The 26,183-nt window shown below is 28.8% G+C and overlaps 2 protein-coding genes across 3 annotated transcripts; both read left to right on the top strand.

Moving 5' to 3' along the window:
* The first annotated feature begins 1,755 nt into the window (after positions 1-1,755).
* On the top strand, positions 1,756-6,480 carry LOC129913758 (elongation of very long chain fatty acids protein AAEL008004). 2 transcript variants are annotated; one of them, XM_055992594.1, is made up of 5 exons: positions 1,756-1,979; positions 5,202-5,392; positions 5,457-5,537; positions 5,607-5,906; positions 6,075-6,480. In XM_055992594.1, the coding sequence occupies exons 1-5, from the start codon at positions 1,922-1,924 to the stop codon at positions 6,393-6,395; spliced, it is 951 nt and encodes a 316-aa protein (XP_055848569.1). In that variant the 5' UTR covers positions 1,756-1,921; the 3' UTR covers positions 6,396-6,480. The 2 variants fall into 2 exon arrangements, with proteins under 2 accessions (XP_055848569.1, XP_055848570.1); XM_055992595.1 differs by lacking the exon at positions 1,756-1,979 and adding an exon at positions 2,081-2,197.
* A 15,072-nt stretch (positions 6,481-21,552) lies between these two features.
* Positions 21,553-26,176, top strand: LOC129913764 (uncharacterized). The gene is made up of 2 exons (XM_055992606.1): positions 21,553-21,812; positions 25,571-26,176. The coding sequence occupies exons 1-2, from the start codon at positions 21,668-21,670 to the stop codon at positions 26,104-26,106; spliced, it is 681 nt and encodes a 226-aa protein (XP_055848581.1). The 5' UTR covers positions 21,553-21,667; the 3' UTR covers positions 26,107-26,176.
* The last annotated feature ends 7 nt before the right edge of the window (positions 26,177-26,183 follow it).

Here is a 26,183-nt window from a genome sequence, read left to right as displayed (position 1 = left end):
AGAAAATCAAAAGATACCTATATTATAAACATATACAAGTCTAATATGTGCAGCACTAAATTATTTGTTTTTGTATTTTAGTGATTTGATTAGATACCTACATATATGAAAATCTCCCTTAAAATCACTACAATTTTGCATCGTTGCAGAAGCTGTCGATGAAGTTTGTATAAAGGAAAACAAAAATTGTTTGGTCCATTACAAAGAGTTTTTATCTCTTTGACCATTTCCTTAAGCACTATGTTAACACCTTAAAATGCTCTTTTAAGAACCCTTTAAATACCACAAGTACTTATGCAGTGTTTTTGGTGCCGAGACTAAACTATGCTTTTTCAAAGGGTTTCGGTGGCCGAACTCGAATCCAAAGACGGACTTATTCGATCACATCTCGTTTTTGAAATATTACCCTTAAATCTATTTAAATCTTTCAGACATCTTTTCTACTGTCCGAGATATCTTCAGTTGCTTATTACCCACTTTTGTTCTATGTTAACCTTAAATCCAGTATGTACCTAAGCGAAAATAAATGTATCGATTTATTCAGAGACTGTAGTACCTACCAACGCTAGGAAATAACCTCGAAAACTGGTAAAAAGCGGGATTTTCGATTTTCTAACGGGAATATCTCCAAAACGTGATGTGATAGAATTTTTCTGACTTCGGATTCGAGCTCAGCCTATAGAAAAGTATACCCTGGTTTCTGTAACAAAAACCTTGTTGACCAGTGTAATTAGCTCATGTCAAACAACTTGGATTATTAAAAATTTTGGTTTTTAAGTATTGATAATTTCATTTAGAACTCAATAGATAGAATGTACCTGTCAATTTTCTGCTACAAAGTTTCAGTGCAAGAAAAAGTCCATTTTTCAATGTTTTATATATTAAATTGTACGAAATAATTTTTTTTATAAAGCCTTAGAATGGTTAAAATTTGTTTTTTTTTTTTTAATTTATATCAACCAACTTATCACTCTTTGTACCTACAAAACTAGAGATGACGCGAATTCCTCTCCTAAAAAATACTTAAAAAGGATATTGGGAAATTTTTCGCTTCTACACAGTCCAAATGACTATTTGATTTAGCAGGATTTAGAATCGACTGCAGTTAGATATTGTTGATACAAAGTATTGTGATTTCTAAAAAAAAATTTTGTTTGGTAAATTATTTTGGGATAAAAAATACATACGTAGGAACTGGATACTCCAACTACTACTGAGTTATCACATTGTCACTATAAAAGTTTTCGTACTTTATATAAATTATTTCCTATTAGAGTTATAGAATAGAAGAGATATGTAGGTGAAAGTACAAATGAAAACAAAAGTACACAGCAAAGTGTATTCATAACACTTCTCCGGCTACATATTTTGGAAGTAATTTGTGGAATTATTATCACACCTCGAGCGCTTTTTGTCACAATTTGTTTGAAAAAAAAATACAGAATAAAACAACTGCTTAAGTACCATCAAATAACAGACACCTTGCAGACAAATTTTAACCATGGTCTCAAGATTTACACTTTGGCGCTAACAAAATTTGTCTTAGAGTATAAAATGTGGTCCGCGGAGATGGACAATTTAGATATTACATCAGGAATGACATTTTGTGTATGAATTATCATTATCAAGAAGAAAAAAAATTCGTGTGACAAAACAATTACATACAAATATGACATAAGCATAATAAAAAGCTCAATTTATCATTCTGAATTATTTAACAATTTTTTTTTCTTTTCTTACAGATACTCTCTCATACAAAATCTTCAAAAAAAAAAAAACAACTGCCATCGCTAATGATTGCGTAGCTTTGGAATACTTCTTTCAACGAAAAAGTTTCCAAATTCGAAAATTTGAAAGCAAACAAAAAAATCAAAACAGTATAAAGCAATATCAAGACTGATTGGAGCTATAAAGCACAACGATGGCGGAAGTTAATCAAACGACAGACGTTTGGAACTACCTCTTTGTAGAACTAGCCGGTAAGTTTTCTTATTTAATTTTGTTTGTGCCTTACCATATTAAGAATTGAGAAAAAAATTGTTAGATAAAATTGAAAATACTTGCAGAAATTTTAAAGAAATATACATACTCGTAGGCTGTTTAAATATTTTCAATTAAAAAAAAATCATAATTAAAAAATGACAAATTTTTTTTGCTGAGTTTATTCAAGAACATAAAAATTTGCAGTCTAAAAGACGTGAGTGTTAAGGGTACCTACTCTGAAAAAATGTGCTAATTTCTAAATCAAAGTAATGACTAACTTTATTTTAATCCAAATGAAATGTTTTTGTCCAAAAATATTGATTAATATTTCTAACTATTTTATTAATAGATTTTTCTATGAATTAACCCATCATCAAACCCTGACCATCGAGGTTTACAAAAATTAAAAAAAGCATATTTTAACTGCATTTGAGGTTCGTTTTATTTCCGGGTAACCTTCCATAGCTCATATATGTTTGAATAAAATGAATGAACTTGTAAGAAAATACATTTTCCAGCAAACAAAAAATTGTAAATGAAAATATTCGAACCTTTTAAAAAATCAATGTCAAATATTGCATACCTTTGTAATGGGCAACCCAAAAATAAAAATGTTTAATAAAATATCGACACTTAATTAATACAAATATGCTTCGAAACAAATCGTTAGAGACTGGTTTGATACGAGTATATATGAATTGCATCATAACTATGCGAGCTGGTTAAATTTAAAGCAACAGCAACATTATTTGAATTAATAGACAAAAAGTCGAGCCCAACAAATAGATGCATATTAATTATGTTTATTATATGGATTTGATACATTTGTTTTGATTTTGAGTTCGTTGCCACTGTTTTATTTATGTATTAAAAATTCAACAATATTTATAAATACCGTTAGAGGAGTCTGCGAAAAAAAAGCAAAAACCAAAGAAAAAAGAAATATAATAAATTTTGTATCTAAGCATGGTCAATCAACTTTGACAGTTTAAGCCGATTTGATATGGTAATAAGATTTGCAAAAGTTGTTGATTAATTTCTGTCAATTTTTGTTAATTAAGAGCCTAAGGGCTTGAAATGAAAAATATTGTATGAAAAAAGTTGCAGTTTATTTGATAAACCAATTTAATGTTTCTAGAAAAAAAAAATGTTTTAAAAATAAATAATCTTAAACTGCTTACGTATCTTGATTTGATACAATTGAAAACTTCTACAAAAATTGAAACCGCCTAAATATTCAACTTTTTAAAATCAAATTCCATTTAATTCACACTAAGTTTGTGTGGATTTTATAATGAAAATTTAGACTTCAGAGAGTTTCCAACAGTTAACAATAAATAAATAAAAATAAGTGAATAAAATACAAATATAAATTAATTTATTTAAAATGGTTATTTTAATATAATTCATTCTTTTATATTTACACAGCTTGATTTTAATTAAAACTTTATCAGAATAATAAATTCCATCATTGGGCTTATTAAACTGATTGATTTTGATGCGCTGTGGGTGTCTCTTTTCAAAACCTTTTTTTGTAGTTTTCTCATTAAAAACGAGTTATTTTGTAGCTATATTTTTATAATTATTGTCAGAATACATAAGTACCTTTCATACATCGAATGCTTTCTTCAATAAGTGGATCACTAGTATCTTGCTGGAGGTTAAAAGTTTTCCAAAATATTGAACTTTTTGTTTGAAAGATTTAAAACTGAATGAATATCAAAACCAACTTTTCCGTATGTTAAATGTTTTGGCAAACTTTATTACAGTCCACTTATTCTTGCTGCGTGAATGACAACGTAAAAATGATTTTCACTCATATTTAACAATTGGTGATTTACCCTAAACGGTCAAAGTTTCTTAATGACGTCAGTATTTAGCATCTACTCACCAAATCAAATACTCCAACCTGGCTTAAGCACTGCAAGAAAATGATAATGTAGCATAAAATACCTTTTTCATTTTTGTTATGGTTTTTATTATACAACCAGAATCGTTCTTTTAGACTAAATTACGTTTCGAAAACGTTAAAGTAATGTTTAAATGTAAAATTCAGCCAATGTTTTTCTACTACTCCACTTGGACTATTGTAATTACATATCCAGGAATTTTATTTTTTTACAAAGCCAGGAAAATAGAAACCTTGAATATCTGAATACGTCATGATGTTATGTGTAATGGTAAACACATACACATTTTCATCTGAAAAATACAAATTAATATCGAATACTGTCTTAAAGTATCACACAAAAAATAGGTTCCAATTAAGCTTCTAAGTACTTTCTACAGATTTCGATATATCCAACTACATTTACATATAGACATCATTTAAAGATTTATTTACCTCTCAATATTCAGTTATTCGATATCTTTTTCAGAATTTTTAGGTACAAAATTTAACTTTTTTCTTGATTGATAACTTACACCCAATTTATCAACTTTGTCTGAAATTTTCAAATGTTGTTTTTGAACAAACTTATTAAGTAAATAAAATATAAAAAGTTCAATGGCAACACTATTGAAATTAACTCCATAAAGTATGTTACAATGTCGCTTGCCAATGATATCAAATTGATTTCTTACACCCTAAAAATATGCTGTACAGAAATTCCATGACGATTAAAAGTTTGAATATTGTTGCTTCCAATGAGAAAAATTGGTGTATAAGGTGAAGAAGGTGAAAAAATAGTTTGCTTTATGCACATGAGACATCAAAAACGTACTTAAAGTGACAAAAAAACGCAAACAAATCGACTACCAATATTTTTTTCCGGTATTAAGAGATTACTTCACAAAATTGCAATTGTGATTTGAGCCCTTTTTTCCCATTGCTTTGGTAGCAGAAACACAACATTTTCTCCTACAGAAATAAAGATGTCAACACTGACTAATATATCGATATTACTCAAACTTCAATAGCATTTTCTGGAAAACTTTTTCTTTTTCTGACATAAAACTTTGGTACCAGGGAGTAAAGATTAAAGAAGAGAAACCCTTTGATTGGCAACATAGTTTGAAACTTTACAATGCTTGAGTACTAGAAAAAAATTTATGAAAAAAAGGGTCAAGTTTTGAAAGGATTAATTAGAAATAAATGTTTGAATTCAAAATTTGGAATTAATACAGTTATACTATCTAGTGTTTTATTTTAAGTTTCTTTTTAAATCTTTGACTATGTTATGTTTATGTTTATTATTTTTTTTTTTTAATATTTTCAGACCCCCGCACAAATGATTGGCCCATGATCAAATCTCCCGTTCCTGGTCTCACAATAATTGCTGCTTACCTGTATTTCGTTTTGCATTGGGGTCCCCGATATATGGCAAACCGAAAACCTTTCAAATTAGAAAAAACTCTTATCGTCTACAACTTTATTCAGGTTTTAGTGAGCATATGGCTGGTATTTGAGGTAATTTACAAAATAAAATTGAGACCTCTTCCAAATACTTAAAAATGATTTGCTTTCTTTTAAGGGTTTGGATTGTGCATGGATGAGACATTACAGTTGGCGTTGTCAACCCGTTGATCCATCAAATACACCACAAGCATTTAGGGTAAATTATTTTTACTTCTAGTTTTAGAAATTTTATCTCACTAATTTTTTCTTTCTTTTTGAAATGCAGGAAGCGAGAGGAGTTTACGTTTATTTCTTGGCGAAAATTTCTGAACTCCTAGACACAGTATTCTTCGTACTGAGAAAACGCGACAGACAGATGACCTTCTTGCATTTATATCATCATACAGTAATGCCAATGATTTCTTGGGGAACAACCAAATACTACCCAGGAGGACATGGAACTTTCATCGGACTAATTAACTCCTTTGTGCATATCATCATGTACGCTTACTACCTTTTGTCAGCTCTAGGTCCTCAGGTCCAAAAGTACCTTTGGTGGAAGAAGTACATCACAAACATGCAAATGGTAGGTTATAGGTCTTAAAAACAACAAAAAAACACAATGAACTTTTAAGCTATTTAGTGGCTAAATTTTGTTTTTTTTTTTTTCTATTTTTTTATTTGACACCTTTTAACCACTTTGCTTTGCTGCACATTCAACAACACAACACATATTTTTTTCTGCTTCAAACAGATCCAATTCTGCATGGCATTCATTCATCAGACTCAACTACTCTACACAGACTGCGGCTATCCAAGATGGTCCGTGTGCTTTACTCTGCCAAATGCTGTCTTCTTCTACTTCCTGTTCAATGATTTCTATCAAAAGTCTTACAAGAAGAAAAGAGCTGCCGAAGCTGCTGCTGCCAAAATCAAAGCTGAAGAACAACAACTTCAACAAAGTTCCAAAGATGCATGTGAAAACAACAATAACATCACTGCCAAAAATCATAATCAAATTGTCCCGGCTAGTGGCGATCAGTCAGCTAGTCTGGAGGACAAGAAAGACCTATAGAGTTTTAGTAAACAAGTTAGAAAATCTAATAAGCAATATTAAAAAAAAAAATAGTTTAATCACTTTGGCTTCCGTAAATTTAAAACAAACAAACAAAAAAATTATATCAAACTGCCCCTATTATGGAAACCGGCGGATTCGACAATTTTACGAATGAGTCGGTAAAGGATAGCTCACGAAAGAGCTATCCGACATGTTTTAAGTTGCCATTTAAAAGTAAAATTTCAAGGTAGTTTTTGTAAAACTATAGTCGAATCCAATCGGAATTTATAAAAGATTCGTTCCATTGGGCCATGCAAAATGTTTTTTTCGTACTTTTGATTGCATTCAATAATGCCTTCAAAAGAAGGCGCTGAATGCAACCAAAAGAACTTAATTAAGTACAAATTGTATCCTAAGCGAACACTCTTAAAAGTGGGAATTTGTATATTTAAAGTATTTCCTTGACATTTGTAAATAGTCAATTAACAAAAAAACAAATTAATGTTTTCTGATTTATTCTTTATACAATATACCTAGTCGTACAATCTATTTATGTAGTCTTCCGATATAATAATGAAGTCATTTAAAAGAGTGAAATATGAATGCAAAAACAAAAAACAAAAAAAAAATTAGATTAGATCTAACAATTTTACTCAATCAAGTCTGTTTAGAAATTATGTATGTTGAAACAAAGGTTTTTATTTTAATTTTTTTGTTCAAATTTTTTATTTTGTTTAATTATTTTTTAATTTTATTATTTTCTTAGGGAAAAAAACAAACAATTATTGTCAAAGACTCGTTTTAATTTGTTAGGAGTGCGCAAGAAGTATTTTTACGTGTTCTTTTTTGTTTTAGTTGTAAATTAAAAAAAAAATTACTATGTAAGATTTTATAGAAATTAAGAACTGAATTATATATACCGGTATATATGATAGTGTTAAATAAAATGAATTTTTTTCTATATAAATTATATGAATGTGTTTTTTGAACTGAGACTTTCAGCTTTTGATTGAAGTTACAGCAAGAAAGTAAGCAGATTTGACTTTTATTAAAAATATGCTGGCCCAATATTAACAAATAAAAGATTTGTAATATGAATTCATTTTATAAAAATTCATATAGGTAAACGTCATCGAATGTTTTAGGGGAAAGAGCCAGTCTTAGTCTAAATTATAAAATAAACTTCTTAACAGTTTTTTTTTAAGGTTTTTTGATCAAGCCTTTAAGACGAGATTCTAGCCCACAAAAAATTCATATATTTGATATTAAAAATTCAAATGATTTCAAAATTTTGCTATCCCAGAACGATAGAGGAACTGAATAGCTTTAAAGTTAAATGGTAATTTTTTATATTAATTTATTTGTATGGGTAAACATTCCAGTTTTGTTTTTTTTTTAATATAGGTTTTATAGGTTTTTTTTTATAAATGTTTTCTTACATTTACATCGATATTCAGATACAAAAGAATACATAAATATTCTGTTTTTACCACCGACTCTATTCTTTATTAGAAAGACATTTTTTTGAATATCCACCTACCCTCATAAATATTTTATAAATTACATAGAACTACAAATTGTTAGTTATATTATACATAGATTTAATCTTTTTATGTTTTGTGTTATTGACCTTTAAATAGTAAAACTTGTTTTGAAGGCTTAGGGTTTTGATTCATAGGATAGCAATTAAAAACAAGCCTTACCTAAAGATAAAAAAGAGCTAACGAAGAGTATTTTTCTTTCAATTGAATATCTTTATAAACCTCAAACGGTGCCAAGTGACACTTTAAAAAACTTGGGAATGTTACCTCATGTTCTAATGGAACTATTAAGTACATGAGAACTTTTAGTACTCAAGGGACGGGTAGGTATTTTTTCTTTTTAGGCCAGGTTAAGCGTTCGGAAAAAAAATTGAACTCGAGACAACAATCATGAGTCTCAACATTCTGCCTTTTTGTCGTGTCTGTTTGTCTCCATCTTGAGCTGCAGCCTAAACCACTTAAAAGATTACTTAAATTAAGGGTTTTTATTGATTCCCTATAAGGAAAATTGATTTTTTTAGGACAAATATTAATGGGATGGTAATGGTAATGGGAATACATAAAAAATGGCTCCAATGTTTTTGAAATAAAAAAAATACGAGTAATGTGGCAAATAAGGTCAAACTTTTGAAATAACTCATTAACGGTACTTGCCATAAGAGAAAATAATTTTTTTCAATCAAAAACGTTTTAGTTACTTTAGTGTAAAAAAAACTTTAAAAAAATCATTTTTTGATAAAAAAATATTTTTGAAAAATCAATAATTGAAAATGAAACAATGAATTTGATTGAAACTTTGTTTCTAAATAATTTTCGACTTATTGGTATACCTTTTTAATGGCAAAACGATTTTCAATATTTTTTTCTAAAAATTCTTTTTATACAAGAAATTAAATGTGCCCATGATTATGAAAGTGGACTAACTCACTTTTTGCATTGTTTGAAGAAAAACTTACATAATAATTTTCTTATAACGATTTAATTATATTTCTTTTATGAAATCACTAGAGGAGCAATAAAGAAGTTTATTTATTTTGCTTTCAAATAAACTTTGATGCCATTTTTTGAGTGACTTAGTCCACTTTCATAATTAAGGGCACAAATGGCATACTTCGTTTGGTGGTTAAAATCATGGTTGTATTATCTTTAAATCAATTTTTTTTTATTATTTATTAAGTTTTTTTTTTGTCATTGTTAAGAAAAATTATTTTTTAAATTTTTAAGTAACTAAAATATTCCAAGCAACTTTTTTTTAAATTCTTGACTTAATAAATTGTTTTGTTTTTTTTTTTTTGGTTCCATTAAAATGTCGACCAAAACATCCCTTTTTTGACATTTTTGGATACCTGCGAAGTACTGCCAAATTGTGAAGGAGAGTTAAAATAAACATCTTATACTCAATTTTAGCCGTGACACATTCATCATGAGTAATTTTATTATTCACTTATAGGTACCTAAAAAATCGCATCAAAATCTTATTTTCGGAAAAATTGGAGTTACACACTCTGAGCTCATCACTAACGACGATATTCAAAGTTTCTTTAGGTTTCGATGAAACTTTTGAATCTTAAAATAAACTTTGCATATACCCAACCTCCGGCATAATATATACAAATCACAAAATGCGCACAGTGGCCTATTGCACCAATTACAATTAACAATCACAAATTTGAAGTTGTTTTTTGCAATAGGCCACAGGCAGTAAGGTGCATTCCATCTCATACCTAACTCACTGTTTTATTTCCATTCTACGCAGTCGATATTATGGAAAGTCTTTATTTTTATTTCGAAGTATAAAGTAAAGTTAGTAGTCGGTCTTTTTTTTAAACATTTTGTTAGTCGAATTTTTAAAATCGAAGTAAAATTAAACATTTTCAAAAATTGCTTTTTAAATAAAACAATATTTAGATCAATATAAATAAGTTTGCTTTAATAATAATGATGAATTTTGAAAATTTCCTCATATCAGCCGTCGTGCCAATGTATTTTCATTAGGTTAATATAATGCAAAGTGTAGTATTACACACATTTTTTTATGTTTTATTAAGACAATTTCCTTTTGTTTTTAAGACAAAGCCATCTCTGAGAACAAACTAGCATAATAATGTTGCAACAAGTCTGAAGCTATAACGAGCATGTTAAACTTGCGGCCCACAACGTAAATGTTTTTCGGTCCGGCATTGTAATTTTTAATCTTTGTTTGTTCAATTAAATTCAAGTTTTTTTTACGTCGCATACAAATTTGGGGTTTATTCGTATACACCACAGTGACCCACATATCAAATTTAGACAAAAGTTGGTATATATCGTTTTCTTTATGGCAGAATCGTGAATGTACATTACAATCTAAGATTTTTACTGTCAGAACTATCTTCGATATATCAGGATCTATTTTCTCTGGAATCACAATGTGCGTATAATTTGAAAAAAAAAATTCGAATATACTTTTAACAAAACATAGTTGCTATGCTGCCAAAATGCACTAAGTCAAAAAACATAGTTTTGAGTAAATCGATTTTTAAGATTATTTCTCTTGTGAAAATTCAATGTTAACTGTTATCTGTCAGATAATCACTTTAAACACAAACTCAACATTTTGACATTAGTTTCCAAAAACTTTTTTGGTTTTTGAAAAACCAAAATGATAATTATGTGAACGAAAGTAGAAAAAGCCATGACTTAGTGCCTTTTACCTGTAATGATTTGCAATTATTTGTTCGTAATGAATACTTTTCTGGCATATGAAGTTAAAGGAAACAACATTATAGCACAAAAGTAAAGACAAAATCTCAATTATACCTAGTTAAATCAGAAATTTTACAACGCAGAAGAATAAAAAACAAGTAACTAATAAAAGAAGGCTTTAAAAATGGAAGCAATTTAAAATGATCTCTTTCACTTAATACATCTAGTTTTGGAAGGAAATCTTTTGTATAACATTGTGATGGTAATGATGAAAACTAAGAATGATAAATTTCAGGAATAACACCTTTCTTACAAATGAGGCGTTTAGAATAATAAAGGGTGAAGTTCACTTCTCTATACATAAGTCGGATTTTTAAAGGTCTTTAAAATTAAGGGTTTTGTTCTATATAAAATAGTATACAAGAAAGAAATCTGTGAAACCTTTATTTCAAAATTTCCTTTAGTTCTTGACAAAAGGCTTTTCAAAGTTCAAAATAATGCACAAATTTCAAATGGACTCTGAACACCTCAGGTCTTTCTTCTTAGTTGTCCTTATTTAAGAGGTTCGGTGTACCCTGTACAGTCTTGGCCATTTTTTTACCGGAAGATAATTAGGAACAGGGTTTCTCCCTCTTCGAAAGCTCTTAAAAACGTTCAAGCTTCGAAAATTGTGGTCAAATTCATATTAAGTTTGAAGTATTTCCGGTTTATTTTTTTCGTATCGAAAACATTTAATTTGAAGCCAGTTAAGAACGAGAATTCTAATTCATTTTTAAAAGGTTATTAAGATTCATATAGAAAATTCAAGTCGTCTTTACTCGCTGATAAACTTACAATTTGTATTAATCTGTTTACATTTGAGCGCTTTTTTCTTACATTTACCTCACAAGATACTTTGTAAGTCATTTTTCAAATTTAAAAATGTTGTTTTGAAGACAGGAAAAATGCACTTAGTCTCATTAATGCTTTCTCTTGCTATAAACTAGTACTGATTTAATTTTTCTTGCGTTACAGGTAAAAAGCACTAAGTCAACTTAGTGCGTTGTGCCTGTATTAAAGTTGTTTTTTCTGACTTCGTGCAAAAATATACCTCAAATAATTCATAAAGTACGCCAAATATTTCTTAGTGTGGTATTTTACTAGATCGATATCATCATTCTGAACCGTTTTGCATTTAAATCTAAAAACCCTTAAAATATGACTTAGTGCGTTTTGGCAGCATACCGACGATATTTTTGTTCCAGACATATGGGGGCAATATGTAGATAAAAATTCTCTATCATTTGATGCATTTGTAACTTGAATAAGCAGGTTTGATAAATTTCTCAAAATATAGCTAGATATAATGTATAATTGAAGACCCCAATAAATTTGGCTTGGGCTAAATAGAAACAAAAAGTCATGTGTGCAATTCACACGTGGTAGAAGTGAAACCTTAAAAAAAAATTTCTTGCAAAAAAAAAGAAAAAAATCTACCTATTTTTTATTCTATCTCCTTTAAATACGTGTTTTTTATATGACAACCTATATTAATTTTATATCATCTGAAAGCTTATTATTTCAACTCAAAATATTTATATCGTCCATGTCTATACAACATCTACAAAAAGAGCTTATTTTTTTTCAAACCAAATTACGGTACTTCCTACACTGGTCATCGTCAACAGATCTCCACAGGTGTTTTGAAGTGTTTTTCAAATTTTTCAATTTAAGATTGTGTAACTTGTAGAGCTTGTACAGTTAATTGTGTTATATCAAATGAAAGGTTATTTTATCAGCATGCGTAGTGCACATACAAATCAAATTTGTACATATGCTTACTAGATCAAAAGATATAACGTGTTTAAAAAAAGAACATCTTTTTACCGTTATCTCAGAATTTTGAATATGAAATTAATTGAAATTTTGCACAATTATAATTTATTTAATTACCTATTTACAGTACAAATTTCATTCATCTATCTATTTAAACAAGTTGAATGTTCGTGTCGCGTTTTCGTTTCATCTTGTTTCAAATCACTACGATACTAAAGAAGTTTTCACTTCAAAAACCCTTTCATGGTTTGCTTGTGGTTTTTTTTATTTCAAATTTTCAATTGGGTGAACAAGTCCCAAATAGTATTAAGGCATAATTGATAAATGTTTTTAATTGATTTCCACCAATAAATTCCTATTATAATCTTCCAACAATAGCTTTAAAATATTTTTCCGGGTTGAATCCATTTCGACTTAAGATTTTGTGTGGGTGTTGTTTATCTCTAAAATATTAAATTGTTTGAATATATTTGTTGACTCATTTATTAAAAATAGGGAAAAACCAAAAAAGAAACAACGCATTTTGTTGTCCCGAGGACACGAGTATATCTGTGTATATTTGTGAATTTATATGTTCTTATTGTATCTACGTGCTAAGACACAAGTAAGACATCAAGCTTCTTCATTTTATTATGAAAAGAACTATCTTTAAACTTGAGGAGTAGGTATGCAAATTTAATAACTGCCCACGCATAATTAACTATTTTTAAAATTTGTTTTTAAAATTTTGTTTTCAAAGACATCTTTAATTTTGAAAGAAAATTATCAAAATTTCAAGAAAGATCATTTTTCAATTTCTTATCACTACCATAAAATCATTTAAGACAACTGATAAACAGTAATTAAAATTACTTCATTTACAAGAAGCGTGGCGCATAAATAGAACTTATTATGCAAATGCTTTAAATATTAAAATTATCCTAACTTTTGTCATCATCTAAATGATTAATCCGCACTGCCACAAGCGTTCGGTTCCCAACCAGTTTTTATTAGTCTTTTTAGCTAAATAAAAGTCGTAAAAAATTGATTACATAATGTTACTATCCAATATCTTTCATTGTACCAACAACACCCAGAATAATTTGCCTTAGTGACTAAAATCATAAAATACCCCTAACCAAGATGCTATAACAATTTATTTAGATTTATCTGCATTTTAAAATACACAAAAACAAAATTAAAAGTCAAAATTTGTGGTGAAATTCAAGATCAAACTCTAACACCTAATCTCCCTAACTAGTTTCGTTCTCTGATCTTTCTATAAAGTGTCTAGCTTAAGGCTTCTTCCGGTTGAAGATTGAAAGATACAAATTTCGTATATTAGCTTGAAGTCCTCCACATTATACAGTGTATGGTTTAATTTCTTAGCCATGCTAAGCTTGTGGCAATTATTTTTTGTCAAAGACAGATCATTAACATTTAAATATATACAAACATATACTCGTATATATCTGTGGATATTATATTTATTGAATTATTGAATTAATTGAAAAGTAACAGTTTTTTATTAGATACGAGCGGTCGATGGGTCTCTTATAAACAACCACTGACGAATGACAGCGACGAAATGCCAATGACCTTGGTGAGGTTTTGATTTGCATTTGAAGCTATGAAAAAATTATTGAATAAGTGATCGGTCTCAAAGCTTTGATCATATACATTTTTGAACTTGAACTTAAAGTTGTAGTTGTATGTATGCAGTTTTAATGCTTGTCCCCAAAACATTTTCTGAATTCTAGACAAATAAAACTAATTACATTCATAAAATTAAGGTCCTGAGTCATATTAAAGAGCTCTCTGAAAGCGCGTTCTTATAAAGAAAAAAAAAATATCTACAGAAACCTAAATCCTTAATATGAAACTTTATTGTCAGATTGGTTGTGAAAGACGACTTTAATTCATCAACTCTTCACGTTGCTTTTCCTGGAGATTGTCAATTGAATAAATAAACTATTAATGTTAAAAATAGCTTGAGGTTTATGTTAATTTGATTCTAAGAAGATATTTTAACACTAAACTCACACTTTTGTATACAAAATTTTAAATATGTGTGCCTCTTTTTACTTGCTCTATAGGGCAAGTATTGGTTTCGTGTAGAAAAAAAAATTCGAGCTTTTAATCAAAACCAACATTACGATAATGGAGAAGACCAAAAAAGTGGTTTTCGTCATGCCATCCGTCGGTCTGTGCGTCTGTGCGTCCATATGTACATCGAGCTAGGGCCTAAACGGATGGATGGATTTGCTTGAAACTTGGTACAGATGATTTTTGAGTAATTTCCTAGGTCCGTTTTTATTTTTTTATTTTTTTAATATCTCCGTTTTAACGCATATCTCCCATATACCGTTTTCGAGGTATTGCAAATTTCTCAAAAACGGCTCTAACGATTTTGATTAAATTTAGTGTACGTAATAGTCTTCTTGATTCTAACAAAACTGCGTTTTTAGTTTTTCCCAAAAAATTCGTAGAACGAAAATATGGCGTTGCCGTTTTTCAAAAATTGTCGTATTTTTTATGTTCATATACATATTTCATCAAAGTAAAAGCCATTTTTTTTTTTCAAAATTTACAGACATATATTTCGTATTATTTTGAAGTGTAAAATTTAAAAAAAAAATAAAGTTTTTGAAAAAAAAATTTGAAAAATTTAATTTTTTAACTCTCGATTTTTTTTTAGTTTTTTTTTTCTCGAGACTTAGCAAAATGTCAAATTTCTAATAGATATTTAAGATAAAGATACTTTGAACTACAAGAGCAAGTTCGTGCGACCCAGTCGTGCATTTTATTTTAATTATTTGCTTAATAGTTCTAAAATCTTGCCTGATCTATTCTGTAAATTTTTCTCCAATTAACAACTAAAAAACTTGAAATGCATAATCCAAAACTGCTGAATCAAATTAAATATTTCATTTTCGGTTTAATAAAAATATATGTACTTTTCTTAAAAATTTTGGTATGTTAAACTCGAGTTTTAGCCAGCGTTACCACTTGCAGAAAAAAAGTCGAAGTAGATTTGAAGAAAAAATGGAAGTAAATTGAGAAAAATCGAAGTAGATTTCAAAATATTCTTTTTTTTATACAAATCTATGTATATAAAAAAAAAATAATTCTATTAAATGTAGTTATTTAAGTTAGATAATTTAATTAGCAAAAACAACTAAAACCAAAAATTTTAATTCTTTCAAACCCCATATTTTCGGTACAAACACATTTCTATAAATTATTTTATAACAATTTTTAGTCAAATATTTGGTTTTCTGAAAAAAGGATTAGATTTTTCTCATATTTTGATCATTTGAAGTAGATTGGAACAGATATTTTAAAATGAAGTAGATTTCGATATTTTTGTGATGGTGCGAAGTAGGAAGTAGATTTAAATTTTTTTTGAAAAAAAGAAGTAATAATAACCTAAATTCCCAAAGAAAATTAAACGAGCAAAAACTTTCTTCATAAAATAACAAAAATATTATTATAAAATGAATGCATACATTTAGGCGTTGTAAGCTCTTTATCTATAAATTATTGTAATAGTAAACAGTGACATAGTACGTACTATGACTATTATATGAAGTGGAGACTGGTACTTCCGTTTCCGTTGTAGTCTTCGGTTCTTTTTTCGGTACAAGCTAAGCTTTTTTTACTCTTTTCAAGTTTAAAGTAGCTTTTTTGTTCTGCTGGTGTCAATGATTGTAATTTAAACTATTTTAGTCTTAAAAACAAGTAAAAATAATAATCTTATCTCTTTGATGTGAACAATTCTATTGGCTTTATTCTTCAAAACCGTGAATATGTATGCAATGAGATAAGTTGGGTTTAGGTTCTTATCCCATGGTATCGACGTTGCAAGTTTACAGAAAAATTGGGATAAGACTTCCCAATCCTAATTCACATCAGGACATTTTTTTAGGAAAATATATGATGTTTTTCAATCAGCCGTACCTAACTCGCGTTGTCAAAAAACTTCCATCATGAAATCAGCAGAATTGTATCATCGTTAAAGTTAGCATGTCGTTTTTTTTGCACATAACTTTTAAACAGTAAAAACCATTCAAAATTTATTTAGAAAACTTTTAGATCTTAAATTTTTTACAAAAAAATCTCGAGGCACTTTTCTTCATCCCAATAATCGTTTTGATTTTTAGAAGATTTATATCGTATTAAAAAAAAAACTCAATTTGCCAAGAATTTCGGTTTTTTTATGCTTTTACTCTTAAAAATTTACCTGCATTAGTTTCATATAATTCATCGATAACTTTGAGGTTTTCATACAATTTATCGATAACTTTAAACAAATTTATTTGATTGCAAAGACCAACAACCGTTAAAAGAGTTGAAATGTTTTTTGTTGCAATTGCAATCAATAAAAAAAAACTGACGTTTGTAGAAAGTCTCCAATTTAGATGTAGATATGAAGTTGAATTGAATCCATTAGTATCAGGGATGAAAAAAATTGTTTCTACTACTTTTTTCTAACTACTTTATTTAGTTTGTGAGTTTTCAAACTAGTCGAGTAAAATTAAGCATACAATTTGTAAAATCTCAAAATCTAGAGAAAGTCGAAGAATCTGTAAAACGAGTATTGAACTGCTTTATTTTTTAAAGAAGAAAGTTAAAAAAAAAAAATCACCGCTCTCGATTACAACAATTTTTAAGGACCGTTTACTAATTCCGTATGAAATCGTTTAATCGGAATTGCTTTCTCATTTAAGATTTTGCTCAAACTTTGTCAGGATGTTCTCTAGGACTGTAACGAAGCAAATCCATGATAATTTAATTTTAAGTTGCGTGGTTTCCCCGCTACCCTCATTCGAAGTTTTGGAAAACGTCATTTTTATGTTATTATATAATTTTTTGTCTATTAAAGATATTTTTTTGTTTGAAACGGCATTTAAAAGCTTATGGGTAATTCCATGAAAAATTGGACACGAATTTTGAACAAATTATGCAGTCTTTTTTACTTTTTTTATTAGAAAATTACTATTTACAAACGGCAACTCTTTATGCAAGTTGCAAAAAAATATTCTTTGTTGTATTCCCTTATGGATAGACATAAAATTCAGGGAGTTTAATAATCTTAAAGCATTTTTATAGCATAAGCTTGACAACAACAGAAGAATTTCACATGAAAATGACGGAAAAACAAGCAAACTGAAAATATGATGAGTCTAATAGTGACGATGACAATATCCCCTAATGAGTGCCAAAATAAGTTAACATTTAAGCAAGCTTCGTTACACACTATTCGATTAAAAAAAAACTTGAGTGAAAATGCATCTTTTCTTTACTTTTAGAACCACAAATCGCAGGTAACATGAGTTACCAAAATAATGTAACGTGAGTTACCTAAATATTTAAAAATTTTTCCTCGAAATATTGAAAAAATGTTTGGTTTTGTCACTCATATTAAAAGCTTGTAATTTTGTATGTATGGAATCTTCATTGAAAACAAATTAAGATTCTTAATTATCACATAAAAACTTCATACTGTCGGACTCTTAAAATTCGTGTCCGATTTTTGTAACGTGAGTTACCATCAAACTTTTATTTTTCCCAAGCAAATGTTAAAAATAAAGACAATTTTTTTAGTTAATTATGAAAGTAATAGTTATGCTCCATTCATGGATAGTAACTTCGTATCAATCATATAATTAAACGGCGAGCATAGTTTTTGTGGTACAAATTACCGGGCCCCCAAAAACCGAAGGGGCATAAATTATACACGGAACGAAAGAGAATGACGCGTAGATGTGCAGAATCACATTTTTTTTTACTTTTTATTAACCGAAATAACGAAATTAAATCATCATATAATTAAACGGCGAGCATAGTTTTTGTGGTACAAATTACCGGGCCCCCAAAAACCGAAGAGCATAAATTATACACGGAACGAAAGAGAATGACGCGTAGATGTGCAGAATCACATTTTTTTTTACTTTTTATTAACCGAAATAACGAAATTAAACAAATTAAAATTCGATACAAAATAAAAAAAAAAAAAAAAACAAAACAAAAACAAAAACAACTGGAATTCTATTGGAAAATTTCCAATCGACTGGAATGAAATGTCATTCATGACTGAATGAATGAATGAAAGCATTCAGCGAAAATCAAAAAACATTAAGGTGGGTTCACATTGGTGCGTTGTTTTAAGATCACATGTAAATTATGGTTAACTTTCATTGTTTTAGTTATCTAAGTTTAGAAGTAAGATGTTTGTTTTATTACCATGAATTTTTTTTGTTAAAATCGAATTCTATTAAAATCGAGTCTATTACTAAGGTCAAATCTTTTGTAAGCACTTTTGATACCAATGAAATCTATTTTCGTCCTTTTCTCTCTTGAAAGAACATAAGAATTTGTCAGCAATTACATGAAACCTCAAGAAGCGCGACTCTTTTTAAACATAATGAGTGCAAAAGAGAAAAAAGATGAAAGAAAAAATTATCCGACCGGAGAGTCGTGGGTCGTGAGTCCGAGACTCTTTTTTGACGTTTCTTTTTCCACTTTTTCTTTTTTCAACATTCCCTCACATTTCTTTTTGCTTCTTGGTGCAATACAACAACAACAAATTTTAATTCAAAAGATAAATGTCAAATTTGAGTCCTTGACTCAAGAGGCATCGTGTAATAGTACGCGCCTCACAGAATGATTACACACCCGACAAACAATTTTGGTTCTATAAAGCTTTACAGATGCAATTGTTGCTTCTTTAAAGCATTATAGAAGCAAAATTGTTAGTAGGGCAGCCACACAAAAAAATATAAAAGTTCTGACCTGGGATTGCGCCTAAATTTTTCATATAGTTTTTGGGTCGCTGAAACCGAATCCGAAGTCCGTTTTGCTCCATCACGTCAGGTTTTCGAGATAACCTCATAAAATGTCACGAAAACAAAACATTTGTTTCTCTGATCTGGATGTGCGAATATGTTAATCATATAGTTTTTGGATCACTGAATCCAGATTCGAAGTCAATTTCGCCCTATCACGTCAGGTTTCTGGGATATCCTCAAAAAAATGTCAAAACCAAAAAAACAAAAGTTTTTACCTGGGGTTGCGACTCAATTTTTCAAATAGTTTTTGGGTCGCGGAAACCGAATCCGAAGTCTATTTTGGCGTATCACGTCAGGTTTTTGAAATATCCTCAAAAAATGTCTAAACTCAAAAAATCTGACATTTTTTGAGGATATCTCAAAAACCTGACGTGATACGGAAAAATAGAGTTCGAATTCGGTTTTAGCAACCCAAAAACTATATGAAAAACCTAGACACAACCCCAGATAAGAAATTTTGTTTTTTTGGTTTTGACATTTTTTTGAGGATATCTCAGAAACCTGACGTGATAGTTCAAAATTGACTTCGAATCTGGATTCAACGGTCCAAAAAATATATGCTTAACATATTTGCACATCCAGATCAGAAAAAAATTTTTTTTGTCAAGCCTCTTGAGGCTTAATGTAATAGCTGACTTTGACAGTTCCTTTACCATTTTACCAAGTTTTCACTTCTAGACGTTTACATTTTTGAATAAAATTCACTAATATTTTATCGCCGCATGGCAAAGCGTTTTTCTTATGAGGTTCAGGGAAAACTAACAAAAACGTCTTTTTTCTTCCTTATACCTTCCAGCAGAAAGCTTATTTTTTCGTTTGAAAAACAATTTTTGTAGTTTTTTTCAAAAACAAATGGAGTTTGAAAGAAATAAATTTTTTTAACTTTTGTGAATTTCCCACTTTTTCACCTTTTAGGTCATTGTTAAGCCTTAAGGCTTTAAAAGTATAACTACAAAGACAACTTTTTGCGAAAAGTCAAAAAGTGATAGATTTCAAACTCATTTTATGACAGTTTTTACGACGACAAAATAAAAAATAATGATGCAAAAAGCTTATTTTTTGGTTTCCAAAAAAATTTTTGGTAGTTTTTTCCAAAAATTTTTACAAAAACAAATATTGCTAGAATTTAATTTTGTAAATTTCCCACTTTTTCACTTTTTAGGTCATGGTAGTTATGGCTTTAACATGAAAAAAACGTTGTTGCGCGAAGTTGTTGTGAACGCACCTTTAATAAATGTGAACCTATCTTTAATCATTAATAAGTATCTGAACGCATTCATTAAAATTTTAATGGAAACCTTACCACAAATATCATTCCAAACTGGAAGTGCGATAAATAACTCCCTCTCCCTTCCGGAAATTTAAACTTCTACAAGCTAAGCTAAGACGAGAACCTACAAAGTATACAATGATGTGAATGACAAATTTGAGTGAAGTTGGTGGAAGTTGAATGATTGAATGATGGACTTTGAATGAATGGAACATGAAACAGGTTGAATTGAATCGCAAATGCAAGGTGCAAACACAATGCATTAAGGCGAATACACTTTGCATTTTCTTTTTCGATACTTTTTTTACGTAGTTGAGTGCAGTTAAAACGTAGTTCAACAATATCTAAATCAGGTTTAAAAAATATCAAAAAGTAGGTATATTATATATACCTGTGTATTTTGTCTTCAAAAAGTGTAGTTAATCGCAACAACAAATACTCAAAATAATGAAACTATTTTGGTATAATTGTGTTTAAAGTTGTTGCAAATAAAAAAAAAATAAAGAAATTGGCGCTCGAATTTCGAGGGCGGGGTCGGCTAGTTTACATTAAAATTGAAAAAAAAAAAATTATTTATGTGTTGGAAATTTTTGTGAATGTAACGTGAGTTACCATGGAATTGCTCTTATGAATATTAATTTTTTAATAAATATTAAAAAATTACGTGTTAATTATTCCTGAATTATAAACAATTTTTGAAAAAATGGTAGTTTTGCTGATTTTTATGGTTTTTGACTGGCTATTCTTCCATATTATCAACTATAGAACACCAACACATGAAACATTAGATACTTTTACTTCATTTCTTCAATTTTTATCCAGGCAATTGTGTGCACTAAAAGAGGAATGTAATTATTTCATCCCTAGTAGTTGCTCAGTAAAAGTGCATAAACATCCCTAATCACTGATGATTATAAACTACTACCTATATAATTGCCATCCCTGTGTTTTATATACCACATGCACAACCACATTCATATGATAACAGAAATCGGACCGGTTTGAAATCAGTTTTTAGTTTCCATCTGGTTCCGTAATCGTTCGTATGAAGATTGTGCGCATCTCGAATTTTGGTTGCTTCACGATTTTAGTTGCTTCGTTGATTGTTAATTTTTTTTATTTCTTGATTGATTTTTGTGGTCATTGAAAATGAGTGATCAAAGCTTAAATTTAAAATTCGTCAAAGAAGTGGAAAAACGTGAAATTCTTTATAATTTTAATCTTCCTGGGTATTCGCGAAAAGATTTAGTTGAGAAAAATTGGCAGGAGATTGCCGACATTGTCAATTTACCTAGTATGTTTGTTATGTACCTACTTACTCGTTTACCTACATTCTATTCATTTTTCTATTGTTTTTTTTTTTATATTTTCAATGTATCTATGTATATCTATATTTATTTGTAATGAAAATTTTAGATGCATTCGTGTTTAATTGTTATTATGAGGAATGAATAATTACTTTTTAGTTGTGGCGCAACTTCGTTTCTACTTTTAGAGGGTTTAGTTTTGGTTGTTCTGTTTTGTCTGCTATGATTTGTATCAAGGGGAATAATTAATTTGTGAAGCGTTAAGAGAAAAAGAGAAACTCAACTTTTGGTTCGTGTTAATTTCTTTAAGAGCAGATAACAATGTTGCCACTCGTTTTGTTTAAGAATGAGAACAATTGTATGTAGGTATTTTATTTTTGTTTTTTTTTTTTTTTTTAATCTTTTTGTGATTAACGCCTCCACAAGTTACGACTTGAATTTATAAGCAGATTTATAGGTATTGTTTGGGAAAAAAAATCATTTGTGCAATTCACGCGTAGTAGAACTGAAACCTTAAAAAATCATTTTTTTTTAATTTACACCATTAAAAAGCTTACAAATTTCCTTTTTTTTTCTAACACCATTAAATCCATTTTTTATGACAACTTAAAATAAATTTTACATCATCGGAAAGCTTATTATTTCACCTTTAATATGACGCTTCAATCATATTTCTACGATGCCTTAAAAAAAAGTAAGAATTTTTTAAAGCCAACCATGTCGAAATTTCAAACTGAGATTACCGTACTTCCTAGTTCCTTCACTAGGATACCTACTAAAGAAGTTTTCACTTCAAAAATATCTGTTGAAATACTTGTTTAGATTATACTTGCGATCAAAATTTATAAGTAACTAAGTTTTGATTTTGTTGTTTGAAAGAAAATAATTTTCAATAAATATTCATTCTGTTGTTTGCTCTATTTGAAACAAGACGTTTAATTTATTTAACTCTGCTAAAAATATCTATAAAAAAATTAACTTGAAAATTGATGTAAAAATTTCATGAGATTGATTTTTAATCTTCAGATTGCAGAAAATATGGGATTGATGCAGAGACGTAAGTTGAGTTGCCAGGGCCCTGGGGAAAGACTAAATTTTGGGGGCCCTTTTCATATTTGGGGCCCCTTTGATAGAGAAAATAAGAACGAGTAAAAAAGTACGTATTCGCTTCTAAGCAAACATAAATATCTGTCTCACTCAAACTACTTTGATGACACTGATATTTGTCTATGAAAGACGGAAAGCAATTATTAGAACTGACTATGAGTTATTTTTTTTAAATAATACAAATCAATTTAATTTAGTAGTGACAGTTGAAGTTGGCAGCTAAATGATTAAAAAACTCCTAACTGTCACATTTGACTACAACAGATTAAAAAATTTTCCCATTGAGAAGTTTTTTTAATTACATAATAGATTATTCAGTTTTTCATCAAATTCTTTGGGAAAGTCGAGATATTTAAGGTTTTGATTTCAAAATAAGAATTTCGGATATTTTCTCCATTATTTTTTATTTTCTAAAAACAGATCAATTCAATTTAGTGACGATTTTTTTTTTAGCACAAGTGGATACTAATTTTAAATTCATATTTTCAAACATAAATTTTTTTCAGGACCTACCTGTACTGAAAAAATCGACAAATGTAAAAAAAACTTGGATTTGGAAAACGATATTGTTTGAATTTTTGGTTTAAGATGTTTATTTAATTGTATTTTTTTTGTGTTTTTTTTTATTGTTAAAATAGTAGAGTAACTAAAGCAAATTATTAGGGAAATTTTTGGCTATAAATATTATCAGTTCAATTTCGAAGCAAAATTTTTGCTATTTAACTTTCAACAGTAAGGGTTGTTAAATGAATAAAAAATAATTTTATGTTTAGATGTTGAACTTTAAAAAAAAAAATAAGTTACATTTTTTTTCAAAACTTTTATTAAAAAAAATTCTTCGAAAATGAAATAATTTTTAATTTTTTTATAAACCATAATACATATTGACATTTCCTTTTATAATTTGAAATCATAATAAATGCGGCCAAAAAATTTGAAAATAAATGCATTTTATATTACGACCAAGTTTAAAAAACGACATGTTAAAATTTTTTCAATGCATTTTTTTTTTCAAAAATCTGAGTTCAATTACCATTCTTTCAAAAGCCGTTCATTCAATTAACTTAATTTTAATTTTACATATATGACTTAGCTTCTAGCTTTTAAAAAATGTATATTTGAATATTGTAGGTGTTGCCGTTGTGTTCAAATATTTTGTTTTGTGTTTGAAGTCAATTAATAAGAAAATTGCATCTATCGCTTGAACTTTGGAAGATTGTCCCTAACTCCCATATATTTTTTTTTCCTTGAATTTCTTAGAAAATCTTTTGGCATCAATTAATTTATGAAATTTAAGAAAAATTTTTGAAAAAAATTTGTTTTTGTTCACAAAAATCTTCAATTAAATTTAAAAATTCGAAACGGCAACACCGGCAATTTTTAATTGCCAATTTTTGAGCTTTAGTTACACCACTAAAAATTTGGAAATTTTGTTGTTAGAATTATTAGAACTATAACGACTTTAAAATTTGCCATATAATAGTTTTCTAAACATTATTTTAAAAAAACGCACTAATTCCATTTAGGAACCTTCAGTTGCAATTTTTTTGTAATTCGCTTTTTTGTACAGGTACTTTTTTGTATGCATTGTTTTTGTTCGATTTATATATTTCAATGATGTAATTGTGAGCATCGGACGAGTTCATAAATGCAGGACTGTAGCAGTTCTGCAAAATAGAAATTTCATTTATTCAGTCAAGGAATGTCTGTATTAGAACTATTTGTCTTTGTTTCTAAGAACTAGTACTAAATTAGTCAAAATTCACTTGTAATTATAGCAATATTATCAATTCTTTTTTGCAGCATTGCTGCAGTCCTGCATTTATGAACTCACCCATCCTTATTTAGTTGGAATAAATCTCTTCTGTTTGAAAATAATTTTTTTTTTTTTTATTTGTTTCTTTGAGGTAAATACGGTGTTATCTCCCGGTAACGATCTTAAAATTGTCTTCCCCGAACATTCTGCGAATTGTTCTTTGGCTAATGAAGTTTTTAGTGAAAGAATGGCATTTTCAACTCCAGTCAATCTGGGAATTTCTCAAAATGTACCTGTATTCTTCTAGTGCATTTTTTTCGCTTTTTTGCCCATTTGTAGCAAATTTTGAATAGTATACATTTTTTACGTTTTCTTAATTGGTAATTAATAGTTTGGCACTATAAATTCAGTTTTCCACAGATTTGTTTAGACGACACAACGAAATTATATGTTGCAACGAAAGATGCATTAATTTCAGTGTTTAGTTATGTCTTTTTGCGCACCTTTTTACGAATCGGAGCCTAAACAAGTTTAACATTTTCATACATGCTTGAAAAATGTGAAATGCATTGCTTAACCTTACCAACATTGAAAAAGATAGTTTGTCAAAATACTTTTTAAACTCAGAAATTCGCACTGCTAACACAAAAATGACAACATTGAAGCATAATTCCACCCATATGACTGACTTTGAACACCATCAGTTTCATCGTAACAAACCTATTAAATTACCGTTTACTTGCCTCTTTTATCTTACCGATTATTCTCATCAGATCGAAAAATGTTCATTTTGTCAAAATACTAATTCCGACTTTTGTACATCGTAAACAAAAAAACAAAACAATTTATTGAATTAATCCTTCTCATTTATTTTACTTACAGTTTCTGAATGCAAAGAAAAATGGCGAAATGTTCGTACAGTTTTCATTAGAAAAATGAAACCCTTACCAAATGGATCTCGAAGAAGAAAAGCATACTATTTAGCCGATGCTATGAAATTTTGTATACCCTATATTAAAATATTAGCACCACCTAATTTTGAAAATTACACACAATATGATATAACCCAATATGATACTAATACTACACAAAATATGGTAGTGAAATCTGAAAGATATGATGAATATGATGATAACAGTGGTTCAATTGAGGATCTTGCTGAAATATATCCCCCAGAAGAGGCATCAGAACAAAACGAATGTCCTGCTAAAAAACAAAAATTAGAAACACCAACAACAACAACTACACAAAGTGAAGTAGTAGCAACTACTAGTAGCTGCAATAGAATTGAACAAAAAGAAGCTATTAAAATGTTTCTTCTCAGTTTAATACCTGAAGTTGAAAATTTTTCCGACTCTCAAATGAAACAATTTAAAAGGAGAATTTTCGGAGTAATTGATGAGATATCTGATACTTAATCTCTATAGCAAAATAAATTTTGACCTCGAAAATTATACCAATACCAAAGATGAACTTGAATGTATATTTTTGTTTT

This window comes from Episyrphus balteatus, chromosome 3 (genome assembly GCF_945859705.1).
Source record: "Episyrphus balteatus chromosome 3, idEpiBalt1.1, whole genome shotgun sequence".
Lineage (NCBI taxonomy): Eukaryota > Metazoa > Arthropoda > Insecta > Diptera > Syrphidae > Episyrphus > Episyrphus balteatus.
This window is presented reverse-complemented; position numbering and strand designations above follow the sequence as displayed.